We start from the raw sequence: 12,872 nt of genomic DNA on the forward strand, positions 1-12,872 counted from the left end.
ACTATTATTATTTTTCAGTTTATAATTTATACTTTGAATCTTCTTGAAGAAACTTCCATCCCCCAAATATTTCTTGAACATACACAATCTACATTTAGAAAACGTGCTTTATTTATCTGGTAGTTTAAGAAGAGAAGACAAAATTTAGTAAAGATTTTACTGGGTTCTATAATGAGAGAGACCTGTAGTTTATTTGAAGTCTGCATTCTTCAATGTCTGATAACATCCTTACCTCTATCAATAATCTTGGAGACCCAATTTTTAATTGCTGTTTTAGCTGTGATCATACTAATTCCTTTGGCTGTCTCCCCTTCAAATATTTTATCTTAGTATAGGTCTTTAGTAGAAAGTCAGTTATTTCATTACCAACTACTCCCAGTTTCCACCAGTGTGTATGAGTTTCCATTCTTAAAATATTTCCTGAGTGTATGCAATCTCATTTGGAAAATTTTCTTAATGTTTTGTTTATCTGGTAGTTAAAGAAGAATATAAAATTCAGTAAAAATTTACCCAGTTCTTCAAATAAACTACTTGAGAGGTCTAAAATTCTTGTGGCTATTCTCACACCAGTGAGTTTGGTGGTCATAGGTTCCACTGAATTCTTAATTTTTTTTATTTTAGTATTGGCAATAATTAAAATGTTGGCTAACTTATTACTACTTTGTAGAATCTCGTATAAATGCAGAAATTTCAGCATAAATGCAGAAATTCGTTAATTACTTAGGCAAAAATTTCAAAATTGTACCCAAATAATACGTAAATCTTTTTTTTTTTATAACTTAAGTTTTAAAAAGGGATGTTAAAATTTTAAAACAATATTTTCATTCAAATCTGTACATTTTACCAGATTGTTGTGATGTGAGTCTATTATCTTCTGGTAGAAGAAGTTTTACAGTACATTGCCGCCTCCACCATGCGTGCCATTGTTTAATGTAATACTGTGTCCTTACTGTTAACCATGATACAAAAGCTATGTCTATTGTAGCCATTAAACTCAGTACAATTAATGTACCTAATCTTGCCGATGTTAAATATCTTCCCTGTAAAAATGAATAGAATTAAAACATTTTTTTAAAATAACAAAAAGACAATCTAATCAAATTCTATTAAATTTAATTAATACTTAATATAAAAAATAAAGAATATTACTCAAGATCTCAAATTTTTGTGAAGACTGAATCGGGAAAAGAACATTTCATTAGGTTCACCCCAAACTGCAGTAAAGAGAATGCTGAAATATTATTCTTATCAAATGCAGGTTTTCCTTGAGCTAACTAATGCTGACTAAAAGGATTTACTACTGTCAGTGGTTCAAGAACTTCATTAGAGTCAACAATGGCATTTTAGATCAAGTGTTTTTCACCGATGAATCGTGGTTTCACATCGGTGGGCATGTTAATCGTCAGAACTATCAGACCTAGAGTACTGAAAACCTGCGTATTTTTTTAATCTCCCCTGTACTCACAAAAAGTGGGCGTATGGTGCGCTGCTGTAAAAATAAACTTAGGATTCAACTATCTGTCAACAGATTATCCAACATTTCATAGCTTTACTGCAAGAGAATGAGTGTGACTGCTGGTTGCAATAGGACAGCACCACTTGCCACACAGCTCACTCTACTATAGAGATGCTATAGGATTGTTTTGGTGGAAGAATCATTTCTAAAGGATTGTGATCACTGAGATCTCCTGATCCGAGTGGTCCAGATTTTTTACTGAATTTTAAAAGAAATTGTTTATAGGAGCAATTCAGACACCGTGCAGAAATTGAAAGTAAACATTACCAATGCCATCCAGGAAATAGACAGGATACACACTGGTAACAAGAGTAACCAGGAACATGGTCCAAGTAAAAGTGTTTGCTAATAAACTATTAGTTTATTAGACTAAACTGTTAGTTTATTAGACTAAACTAAGTGATGGAAATTCTTTTAAATTGAACACTAGTACCACAAAAATATTTGTCGAGGATGTATAGAAAAAAAACTGAAAAAATGCTAAAATTGATATTACATAAATTAATTTGTAATCAAGTTTAAATATGTCAATAACATTACCCCATTTGGATTGGCGCACTGCTATTACTGTAATCCCGAGTGATATTAGCTGTCATGAACAAAATGTTGAGTTTTATACTTTTAAGCATCTACAGTTATGAAATTGAGTGTATTTTTGAATTATAACATTTCTTTCAACTACATTTGTTTCAACAACATCATGAGAATTAATTCAAGATTTTTTACTTTATAACTATGAGAACATTCCAGGTTTTCATGACCATTCTTAAAAAAAATACAACAATCTAGTAATATTAGCCTAATCTCATTTTTAGAGATTAGTTGAGAAAATACACTTGTTCTTGATCAAGTGTGTTGGCTGAGACTTACGAAAATGTCCATTTCATGACTGTACATCACCTTATAATTATCCACCCAATTCTTTTAGTTAGTGAAACAGACAACTCGATTCAATCCAGTTGTATTATATTTCTTGAAAGTATTCATTGGAGTAGCTGTTAAATCATTTTGGAATAAAGTTCTTTTCATTCCATTGTGAATTATCGCAAAAACATAACTATCTATATATATGTTTTCAATGCAATCTTTGTAGGTTTGGGATTAACATAATAAGGTTTTAAATCAAAATAAATTCTATAACAGCTGATTGGTTTCATCAATAATCTTAGTTTGCTTATGTTGAATTTATGGAGAGATTATTCTTTCTTCATTTCTACAGTTTGAAGTGAAAATGTTTTTACTATATAACAAGGATTATTGTTCATCAGTATTATATAAAATATATGTTAGTACAAATATTAGTGTTTTATTACTACTTAAATGCAAACAACTAGAGAAATTTCTTGTAATTTTTTTTAAAATTTAACTGGTAGTCATCGTTTACTTCAATGAATGTTCACTTATTCTGTCATGAAAGAGAAAATTTATGCAAGTTGAAAAGAGACCAGAGTATAGAGTGCAAGTGGAAGTCAGTCATACACCCATTTACATCTGTTAGTTATCTGGGTGTCTGGCTGGACAGAAGAATGAGTGCTCAGTGCATCCACAAAACAGCAGAGAAGGTGATGATTGCATTCTCCAAACTTATGAAGAATAACAGGAGGCCCATGAGCATCCATAAGGAGGTTGCTGGCCATGGTTGTGGGGGTCTGTTACTTCATATGCTAGTCCAGTTTCATCAGAGACTTACAATATGAAAGGTGCAGGAATGTGGTCAACAAGGAAAAGAGGATAACTCTGAATTGCTTCTGCATATAGGAGAGTCTCAACTGAGGCAGTGTTTGTTGTTGCCAGGGTGCCATCACTAGACAAGATTAGTGAACAAGTTGATAGGCGAGTAGACAAATTGAAGGAACAGACGTGAACCTCACTACTAGAGAAGTGGCAAGAGAGATGGAATGCTGCCGTTATTGACTGATGGATGCACAAGGTCATCCTGAGCGTGGAAAGGTGAGTCTGTTGGGGGCATGGGGAGATTACTTTTTGGTTAACCTGGTTTCTAATGGGTCACAGTGAATTCAACGCCTACCTGAAGAGCAGGAGGAGAAGAAAGGATACAGAATATGACTACTATAGACTAAATGACAGTTGACCATACATTCTTCGAGTGTTCCAGGTGGGTTGAAGAGATACTGAAATGTACTGAAATCACCTCCCAGATAAACTGCTTGACAGTGAAATCTCTTGTAAGGAGATATTTACTATGAGCCAGGCCATTTTTCAAGCCAAAATGGCAGAAGAGAGCGATGATTGCAACTAAGTTGGGTGGGGATGAGACAACCTAGTTAGTCGGGGGACCCCTAGGGACCGCCACTTCTATTGCGATGCCTAGGACTATCTGAACCACTCATTGAAGCCCCACAGGAAGTACAGCATGCTCCTGAGTTACGTCGAAAGGCGGATATCGAGGCATGTTTTACCAGGGGGAGGGGTTTTAGTCAGTTTGAGCAAGACACTCATGTGGACTCGAACTGACTAAAACCCCGAATAAATTGTATGCTTTTATTAGTCATTTTAAAACGATTTTGTTTTACAAATGTAAAAAAATATGTTTTAGATAACAGACTTTTCTGGTTTATGTTAGATATTATGAAAACTACTATAGATATGGTTCTGGAATCTGTTTTATTCAATTTATCAGGTCAAAAACCAAAGAAATCAAGTTTACCTCCCAATTTGGGTTCTTAGAATTTCAGTCGGTTTTATTTCACTCTGTCCAGGAATCAGGGCAAAATATTTTGCTAGCCAATTCACTAACGGAGCGTTTCTGAACTCATATTTATATGAGTTTTTTTCATTATTATTGCTAGTAGAATGAGTTCAGAAAGCACCAGTAACTCTACATGATCACTCTGTATATTGATAAAAATTATACTTACTGTTGGATCTAGTTCAGTAGTAAGATATAAAAAAAAATTTTCTGCAGCGAACAATCCTAAATATGATCCAATAAGTACCATTGGTGTAGACATACTAAGCACCATCAGATCTAATAATAATTCCCTTACATCTCTAAAGCTGTCTTCACTTCGTAACCAGGTTATTATGGATGGTAAATAACGGTACCTATTACATATAGAATTGCTGTTTTAAGCTTAAATCACTAGTAAATATAAAATATATTTTAATATTCATAATGAAATTAGAAATCTATTAAGAAAAAAATAATTGTGCAGTTTAAGAAGATTACCACTTTCCAAGAGTGAAAATAATTTTCCAAACTATAATTTTAATTTACTACTTTGACTTGATCCTTCCTTTAAACTGCTGATCTCCATGGCGGAGTGGTAGCATCTCAGCCTTTCATCTTAAGATCTCTGGTTCAAATCTTGGTCGGGCATGGCATTTTTCAAACGCTACAATTTTATTGCCATATTCCACATATAAGCTTTAAGCTTATGTAGTGATATCAACAAGTCAACAAAAAAAAAATTAGCAGTTTTTGTAGTTTTATTGTAGTTTCAACAATATAATGAAATATTCAACAATATTATAAGCCAATAAGGCTTTGGTTATAATTTAAAAAATCATGTGATTTCTAATTTCAATAAATTACATTATTGTAAAATTAGAAGTGATAATTTTATCCAGATATTTATAAGAAACTAACCAGTTGTAACAAACATAAAATAAGACTTATTTAAGTCTTATTTTTAACTTAAGAACTCTCCGAAGTTATTTCTCATAGGAAAATTACTTTAAAGATCCGTCAGTGCTTCATGAAATATCTGTGAGCCATTAAGAAGCAGAATAAAGGAAAAATCAGCCTAATCCATCCAGTAGAACTTCTGGACAGACTGGAAATAGGTTTAGAGCAAGCAAAATGAAATTCTATTTCTAATCCTTCCGGGCGTTCTATTTAATGGATCCCGCTAATGTTTCTTTCATTAGTAAAATTCATGGGAGAGAACCTTGAGAAGAATTGAAATTAAAATAAGACTATTACAAGAAGATGCTTTATCATCAACTCATTTTAACTGTGTCCTAAAGAGAATTATGTCTAACAACAAACGACTCATGCACCGTAGTCCAACAGGATGGTATGCAAATTGAACAAGTACAAGAATTCAAATACTTGGGCCCACTGATCCAGGAGAAGAAAGTAGCAACTACTGTGGAAATCCACAGTCGAATTGATCAAGCAACCGCAGCATTTACTTCCCACTTGCTTCAGCAAGTGGTGCTTGTGGAAACAAAGCGACATCTCGCTGAAGACGTTCGTCTTTTCCGAACCCTGATCCTGCCAATTTTATTGTATGGAGTAGAAACGGGGACACTACTTAAGACAGGCCTGAGCAAACCTGAAGTGTTCCAAACACGATGCAAACACCAGATCATCAGAGTCTCACATCGTGAAATGAGGATATCCACCATCGCTGCGAACAACAGCCAACAAACGAGGAACAGATTTAAAAACTAAAATTACAATGGTTTGGCCATATCTGCAGAATGAATGGAAACAGTTTACCATACAAACTTCTCTGCCATGAACAACCCACCCATTGGAGAGTCCAACGAACAGCTCCAAAGAAAACGTGGATCAAGCAAATCAATGATATAAAAAACCGCAGGCTAATCCTTAATGAGAACAACGGCTATGGATTGCCATGCAGGGAACCATCTTGTTAGTGAAATCAGACAGCCATTGGCACCCACAGTAGCGTACGGGCTTAGGAGTCGATCCAATCCAAATGCCAGATAGGGATCAAAAGAAGAACTGTGTCCTAAAGAGAATTATAAAAAAATGTGAAAAGATTGTGTTTGATGAAATATCTGCAGACCATTTCGAATAGAACAATGAAAAAAATCAGTCCGCTTCAACCAGTAGAATCTCTGGACAGAAATAGGTTTTGAGCACGCATTTTAACTCCTGTAGAAAAGAAAAGAGACAAGGGGGTTGGGAGTGAGAGACTTAAATATAATAGATTTTTAGAAGATTTTTAAAAATATATAACATTACTTAGTAATAATAACGCTGCGAAGCAACAAGGGGCCATTAGCAAATGTTAATGTTCGATTAGCTAGGAGTACAACATTAGTATTAACGATAGGACTTAAGTTATTAATAGCTTGAAATCGCCCATTTCCCGCCTGCGAAAGAGGCTATGGAGCCTCGAGATAGAGGCATGGCAGCTTGAATGGCACACCACGACTAAGGGAAGATCCTTGTATAAGTTTATACAGGATCTGAGGGATGGTATGCCTCGAATTCATTTTTAAGGGCAGCGGATGCCCAAGTGCTCGCCAACCATGTGGATTTGAAGCAATATCTGTTTCGGTTTCGCCTAGCGGCTGATGAGATGAGTGTCTGCGGGGAGGTCCACTCGAACGAGCATGTGATGCTCGACTGCCCTGCTCTTGGGGTGGGGGGGCAGAGACCGAGCCACCCTGGAACTTAGAGGTCAGGGGGAAAACTGGCCGCTCATAAACGGCGAGTCAGTGTGGCGAGAGCCGCATTGTCGGACCGTGTGGGAGTTCCTCGATGAGGTTGCGAAGTTCAGCCGTCGTCGCTAGAGTTTTTTAATTAATCTGGGTTATTACTGATTCCTATAGCACCGCTGTGGGAAGTTTTTCCTGAGATAATGGCTGGCCACCAGCCAGATACAAGCTCCAAGCGCTTTAAATGGTGGACAGGCACTAGCTGGCATACAGCGACCGAGGCGTAACAGCCTAAATTGCTGTCTTTTATTTTATTAACTTTTAGTAATTAGTAACAAGGGGTGCGCCTCCCCGATTTAGATTTAGTTTGACAAGTGAGCGGTTGGGACACATAAGCGGGTGGGGAATAGCACCCTGCTTAATCCGCTCACGCTGATAGGTAGCTCACTAGGAGCTTTTAGGTAACGAGGTCGCTAAACGGTTTTAGAGACACAGTAGCCGTATCTTGGCACTGACATTTGGTCTATGCTCTAGGGCGACCGAATTGGGTGGTGGCGGGAGAAATGCCAGTTAACCAATGTGAAATAGCTTGAAATGAATTATCAAAAATTTATACAAGTAAAACTTGGTTAAATATATTAACAATAGATCAAGTTATGTCTCTAAAGATTCAAAATTATAAATATTCAAAGAAAAAAAGTAATGAAGCTGGATGATATCGATATACCAAGCATATTACCAACCTAACAATAATATTCCGAAAGCTTAATTTTGGGGACGTAGCAGTCATACCCTTCTTTCATTTTCTGCTTAGCCTCTGGAACCACCGTAAGGTATTACTTCAAAGGATAATATGTATGAATGCAAATGAATTGTAGTCTTTTGCAGCCTCAGTTCGACCATTCCTTTGATGTGTGGTTAATTAAAACCCAACCACCAAAGAACACTGGTACTTACGATCTAATATTAAAATCGTATAAAAGTAACTGCCTTTACTAGGATTTGAATCTTAGAACTCTCGACTTCGAAATCAGCTGATTTGCGATGACTAGTTCACCACTAGACCAACCCGATGGGTTAGCAGTCATACTCTATCGTCTCTTTACGTTATTCTATTAAAAAATCTAATAAATTGTTTTCAGATAAATGTTAAATATCAAAAATAAAATGAAATTAATTACTTTGGTATCCGTAGAGTTTTATAAAGTTGGCCGCAAAGTTCGCAGCTGCTTGAATCTGATTCTGCCAACCATTTCTCTAAGCAAGATCTGTGTACCACTGAAAGTGTTCCTTTACACCTACATGGTGTTATAAATATTTCTTCAGAATCGGCATCGTGACATATACGGCAAAAATTTACATTCTCTTTACTCTCTTCTTCGGTCGCTCCTTCCAGTTTATCTTTTCCATTGTTGTTTATAGTTGTCTTAAGTTCAAGTTGTGGTTCTGAAATCTGAAAGATAATTAAAAAAAAAAAATTATTAGCGTTCATTTATTTTTTTTAACCTTCAGGGACCCCCTTTAGGTATTCAATAAATAGTCTGCCTGCGGAGTAAATTTGTGAGAGACCAGAACTTACCTCAAAGACTCCGTGATATTCTGGGTATCACGCCTACCCGTTTTAAAGACCAGCCGCAGTCCCGCCGGAAGGCAGCTTCATCCAAATTAGTGTTCTGCTCCCTAATGAGGGACATCTTCCTCGGTCAGGTTATGGTCAATATCATAGACTACGCGTTCTCTTCGGGTCTATTTTCACATTCAATCGCTTAATTTCCGTGGAATCTCTAATTGCCTGAATGGTTTCTATGTACCTCTATATACCTGAGGTTTCTTAGAGGATTGGCTGGTTTCATGTCTGCCCCTGACCACCTCAGCATACCTACGCGGTTGCATCGGAGCCGGGGCCGGTTTCTGAGCTACGGTTATTTCTTTAGGTTTCGAGGCAAGATTTTCGGAACCCTCAACGAGAGCTGTGAATGCCGCTCGGAAGAATTCGAGCCGATGCAATAATTTCTTCTTGGTAGCTGCACTAGTACATTTGGGATTAGCTAAGTAGGAAGACAAGCCACCCAGTTCCGCCAAAACATCACGGGCCAATGGAGTAGAACTGCTAGGCTTGCCCACAGTAGGGGGGGGGGGGGGGGTAGTACCACCGTTAGGTATTACTCCAGAGGAGAAGATGAATGACAAGTAGCACGTGAAAATGCCATACTTGACCGGGATTCGAACCTGGGACCTCCGGATGAAAGGCCAAGACGCTATTCGCACAATGAAGGCCGGCAGCGTTCATTTATTATCACTTAATATTGGGATTGACAGCTTCATGCTGGGTTTTTAAATATTAATACAAAATTTATTTTTCCTTTAAGGATCTGAATATATATATGTTTATCGCTGTTTTAAAACACATGAAGGTAATTTACGTTGTTCATTCACGATTATAAGTGCTATTGTATAAAAAATTAAAGTTAATCGTAGTTTATAGCTTTCCAACCTTTTCAAGCTTGGTGTACGAATATTCGTACACCAAGCCTTTGAATTATTTAACATTTCCTGTTATTAAATTTCTACTGTGCACAAAATGGCATCATTTTTATGATCTGAGCATTTTTAAAATTTATTTATACTGTATTAGATAAAGTCGGGCCTACGGTCCGCCGCGAAAATGTTACATGGTTTATGTTTCATTAAAAATCATTTTTTTAAAATGTTTTTGCCGTAACTAAATAACGTTCACGAATTTTAGCGTACTAACAACAAAAACTTTTACAACGAAAAGCTTCAATATGCTGATCATTTTTAGCTATTTTTTAAATTGTTATTTTTTTTTAAAACTGTTTTAACCCTAATATTTTCCTTTTTTTATCCCCAAAATAGGAATATAATTTTAGATAAATCGTTCACTACAAGAAGTATAAATCGTTCACTTCAAGAAGTATAAATCGTTCAAACGAATGAATCGTTCGTGCGCTTAGCGCAGCCGCCTGGCGCACCACCATTGGTCCGCTCTGCGCCAATAGGAGCTAAAATAGATATGGATACTATATGACTTCCTTGTACGCCTATTAAATTACATACACCCACTTTTAGGTAGATTTCATAAGAAAGCTACCCACTGTAATGGGTACTATGATTCGATTTCCGGAAAATTTTGACATATATTCGCGTTTCACATCCCCCAGACCCCAAAACCACCGTCAGCTCTATATATATATATATATATATTACTTTCTTGTGGACACGATAACTACCGTAATTTTGCGCCAATCACTTTTAAATTGTTCCCTAAAAATAACTAGTCCCAAAATCTCGGTCGAGTTAATTAACGGCTAAAATCGGACCATGGGGAATGGAAATGGGCGAGGACTTTTTCGAAAAAAAAACAAAATATAGCTGTAACTTTCTTATTAAGTAAAATATCGAATTTGTTTAAAGTTTCTACCTACTATTCTTTGCATAAACGCCTTAAACTTATATAAATAAGGTTTTTTGATATCACCAACCATTGGCCCAGTGGGTAAAAAAAATGGGTTTTCAAGTAAAAAAAAAAATCACCTTCCTTATTAGGTACAGTATCGATTCGGTTTAAAGTGGTCGTTAGTCCTCTAAACATTACCTAAAAGTTTTATCTGAAACAAATCTTGTCGTGACCAGCCCTTACGGCAAGGGATGACCAAAACAAAAAGCAAAATATCGCTATAACTTTCTTAAGTAAAATATCGAATTCGTTTAAAGTTCCTACTATCCTTTGGATAAGGCTCTAAAACTTATTTATGTAAATTTTTTTTATATCACCAACCACTGGCCAAGGCAGAGGGTGGAAAAAAATGGGATTTCTAAAACAAAAAAAACCATGCCTCCCTTAATAGACAAGAATCGAGTCGGTTTAAAGTGGTCGTTAGTACTCTAAACATTACCTAAAACTTTGTCTGAAAACATTTTTGATATGACCAACCGTTACCGCAAGGGATGACCACAAAGGTTTGCTGGAATTTTAAGAAGGTGGGAATTGTATGCCAAACACGTGAAACTTTTTTCACATGCAACCATTGTCGTATTGAGTAAATTTGAAGTTTTTCTTAACTTTAAGGTGAAAATCTTTTTTATCCCCTACTTAGCACCGGTGAAATATCTACCTCCACCTTCTGGCGTGCCGAAAGGAATTTTTTTTTTAATGAAAAGTACATAAAATTTTATTTCATTAATAACTTCTCACAATTTTTCTTTTTTTTTTATTATTACAATTGAATTATTTATTGCAAAAATCTTTCTCCATTTGAGCTTAATCATTATTAATAAATCAATGTATTTAAATTAAAAAAACAGGAGATGAAGTTTGATTTGAACCGATGTGCCTTCCCCTTATAGATCCAAATATTTCATTAATTAAAATTTCACTTGGCTTTAGTTCTGGAACCAATGAAAATAATTACCACTTATGATATATCGTTGAAAAGCTCTTAATAAAGACTTGCAGTTAAGAAAAAGTCCAAAATCCAGATTTTTTGGATTTTGGACTTTTTTGGTCCAGTCGGTTACAATCAAAAGGGGAGGTGCACAACTGCATGCTACTACAGTTCTAAATCCAAAATTTCAATATACGACTTATCGTTTTTGAGTTATGGGAGATAAATACGTACAGACGTCACGCCGAAACTAGTGAAAATGAATTCAGGGATGGTCAAAATGGATATTTCCGTTGAAATCTGAAAACCGAAATTTTTCACGATCACAACGCTTCCTTTACTTTGTGCAAGCAAGTAAAAACGTGAGCACGTACAACAAACGAACCCAAGCACCATCCTTTTTTATATGGGATGGGAAAGAGTGATTTTCACCATTAATTCAAGATGTTCACCATTAGCATCTCAGAAACTTTATGCTTTAACGAGAAACCTTCCCTAGATTTTTCCCTACATTAAAAATAAGGTATTAAATCATTTTTGGATGTTTATCTGACTGAAGACAAAAAAAAATTGCTGTGAAACCAATGCTCGATGCACTTCTAATTCTTCAGTTAAAATATCACGATATGATCCAATTGAAATACTAACCTTTTCTGCGAGTTTTCTGACAGTCGATCGGCGATTTGCACACACCACATCGTTGATTTTCTGAACGTATATGACATCAATTCAATCAAAGCCTTCTTGGTCGAGGATCTACTTCAATTGACTGACGACCGCTTTTAAATCGTTAAAAGAATTCGTAAAGACCCGCAGCATCATCTTCGTAAGCTTATTTCAAAAGTTTCTGTGAAAGTTTTTCCCAGTTTAACGCAAAATTTTACGTTGTATCGTTGCTAACAATAAAGGTACGTTACAAAAACCTCTACTAACATCTAATTCAAATAACAATAACACGAAAACTAAACGAGATATCAGTAATCCAAGAATATGTGGTTACAGAAGAGGTTATGTGGAATACAATGCTACCAACAGTATGTAACTAAATATCTCCGTTGGCGCGTAATTAAAAAGGTTCAATGTTTTTTTTTTGAACAGACCTTCTATGTATATATATTTTTTTTTATTGAATATAAATGAAATAATTAGTTATTATTATGGCAGTTAGAATAAAAATTGAGTTTTAGTAAAATATAAAAACGAATAATATTTCTACTGAAAAAAGTTACTTTTAGCCGACAATAAACATTTTCCTTACCTCATTCTCTTCCATATAGATTAAAAATGTTATTTATTAACTGAAATATTACTTAAATTTAATCTGTGTGATTGTAATATGTGAAATTTGGTGTGAAAAATATCTTACTGTTGTAAATCTTAAATTTAGTCACGCCATTTTTATTTTATTTTATTTTTAATTTTGTGAGCTGTTTTTATTTTTGTAACCTTGGAAACATTCTATTATTTGCGTTGACATTTCTTTCTTAATTATTTTTGCTTTAAATAATTTTTTTATTTTTGTTAATTCACCATATAAGTTGGGATAATTATTTAGTTGATGTACCTCACCC

At 35.3% G+C, this 12,872-nt stretch overlaps 1 protein-coding gene across 1 annotated transcript; it reads right to left on the minus strand.

Annotated features, from left to right (window-relative positions):
• Positions 1-821: 821 nt before the first annotated feature.
• Positions 822-12,574, minus strand: LOC142334031 (E3 ubiquitin-protein ligase MARCHF3-like). The gene is made up of 4 exons (XM_075381698.1): positions 12,560-12,574; positions 8,077-8,348; positions 4,396-4,582; positions 822-1,040 (listed from the first exon to the last, which is right to left on the minus strand). Exons 1-4 carry the CDS (start codon positions 12,572-12,574, stop codon positions 822-824), a joined length of 693 nt encoding a protein of 230 aa, XP_075237813.1.
• Between the last annotated feature and the right edge of the window lie 298 nt (positions 12,575-12,872).

Source organism: Lycorma delicatula, chromosome 13 (assembly GCF_047948215.1).
Source record: "Lycorma delicatula isolate Av1 chromosome 13, ASM4794821v1, whole genome shotgun sequence".
NCBI lineage: Eukaryota > Metazoa > Arthropoda > Insecta > Hemiptera > Fulgoridae > Lycorma > Lycorma delicatula.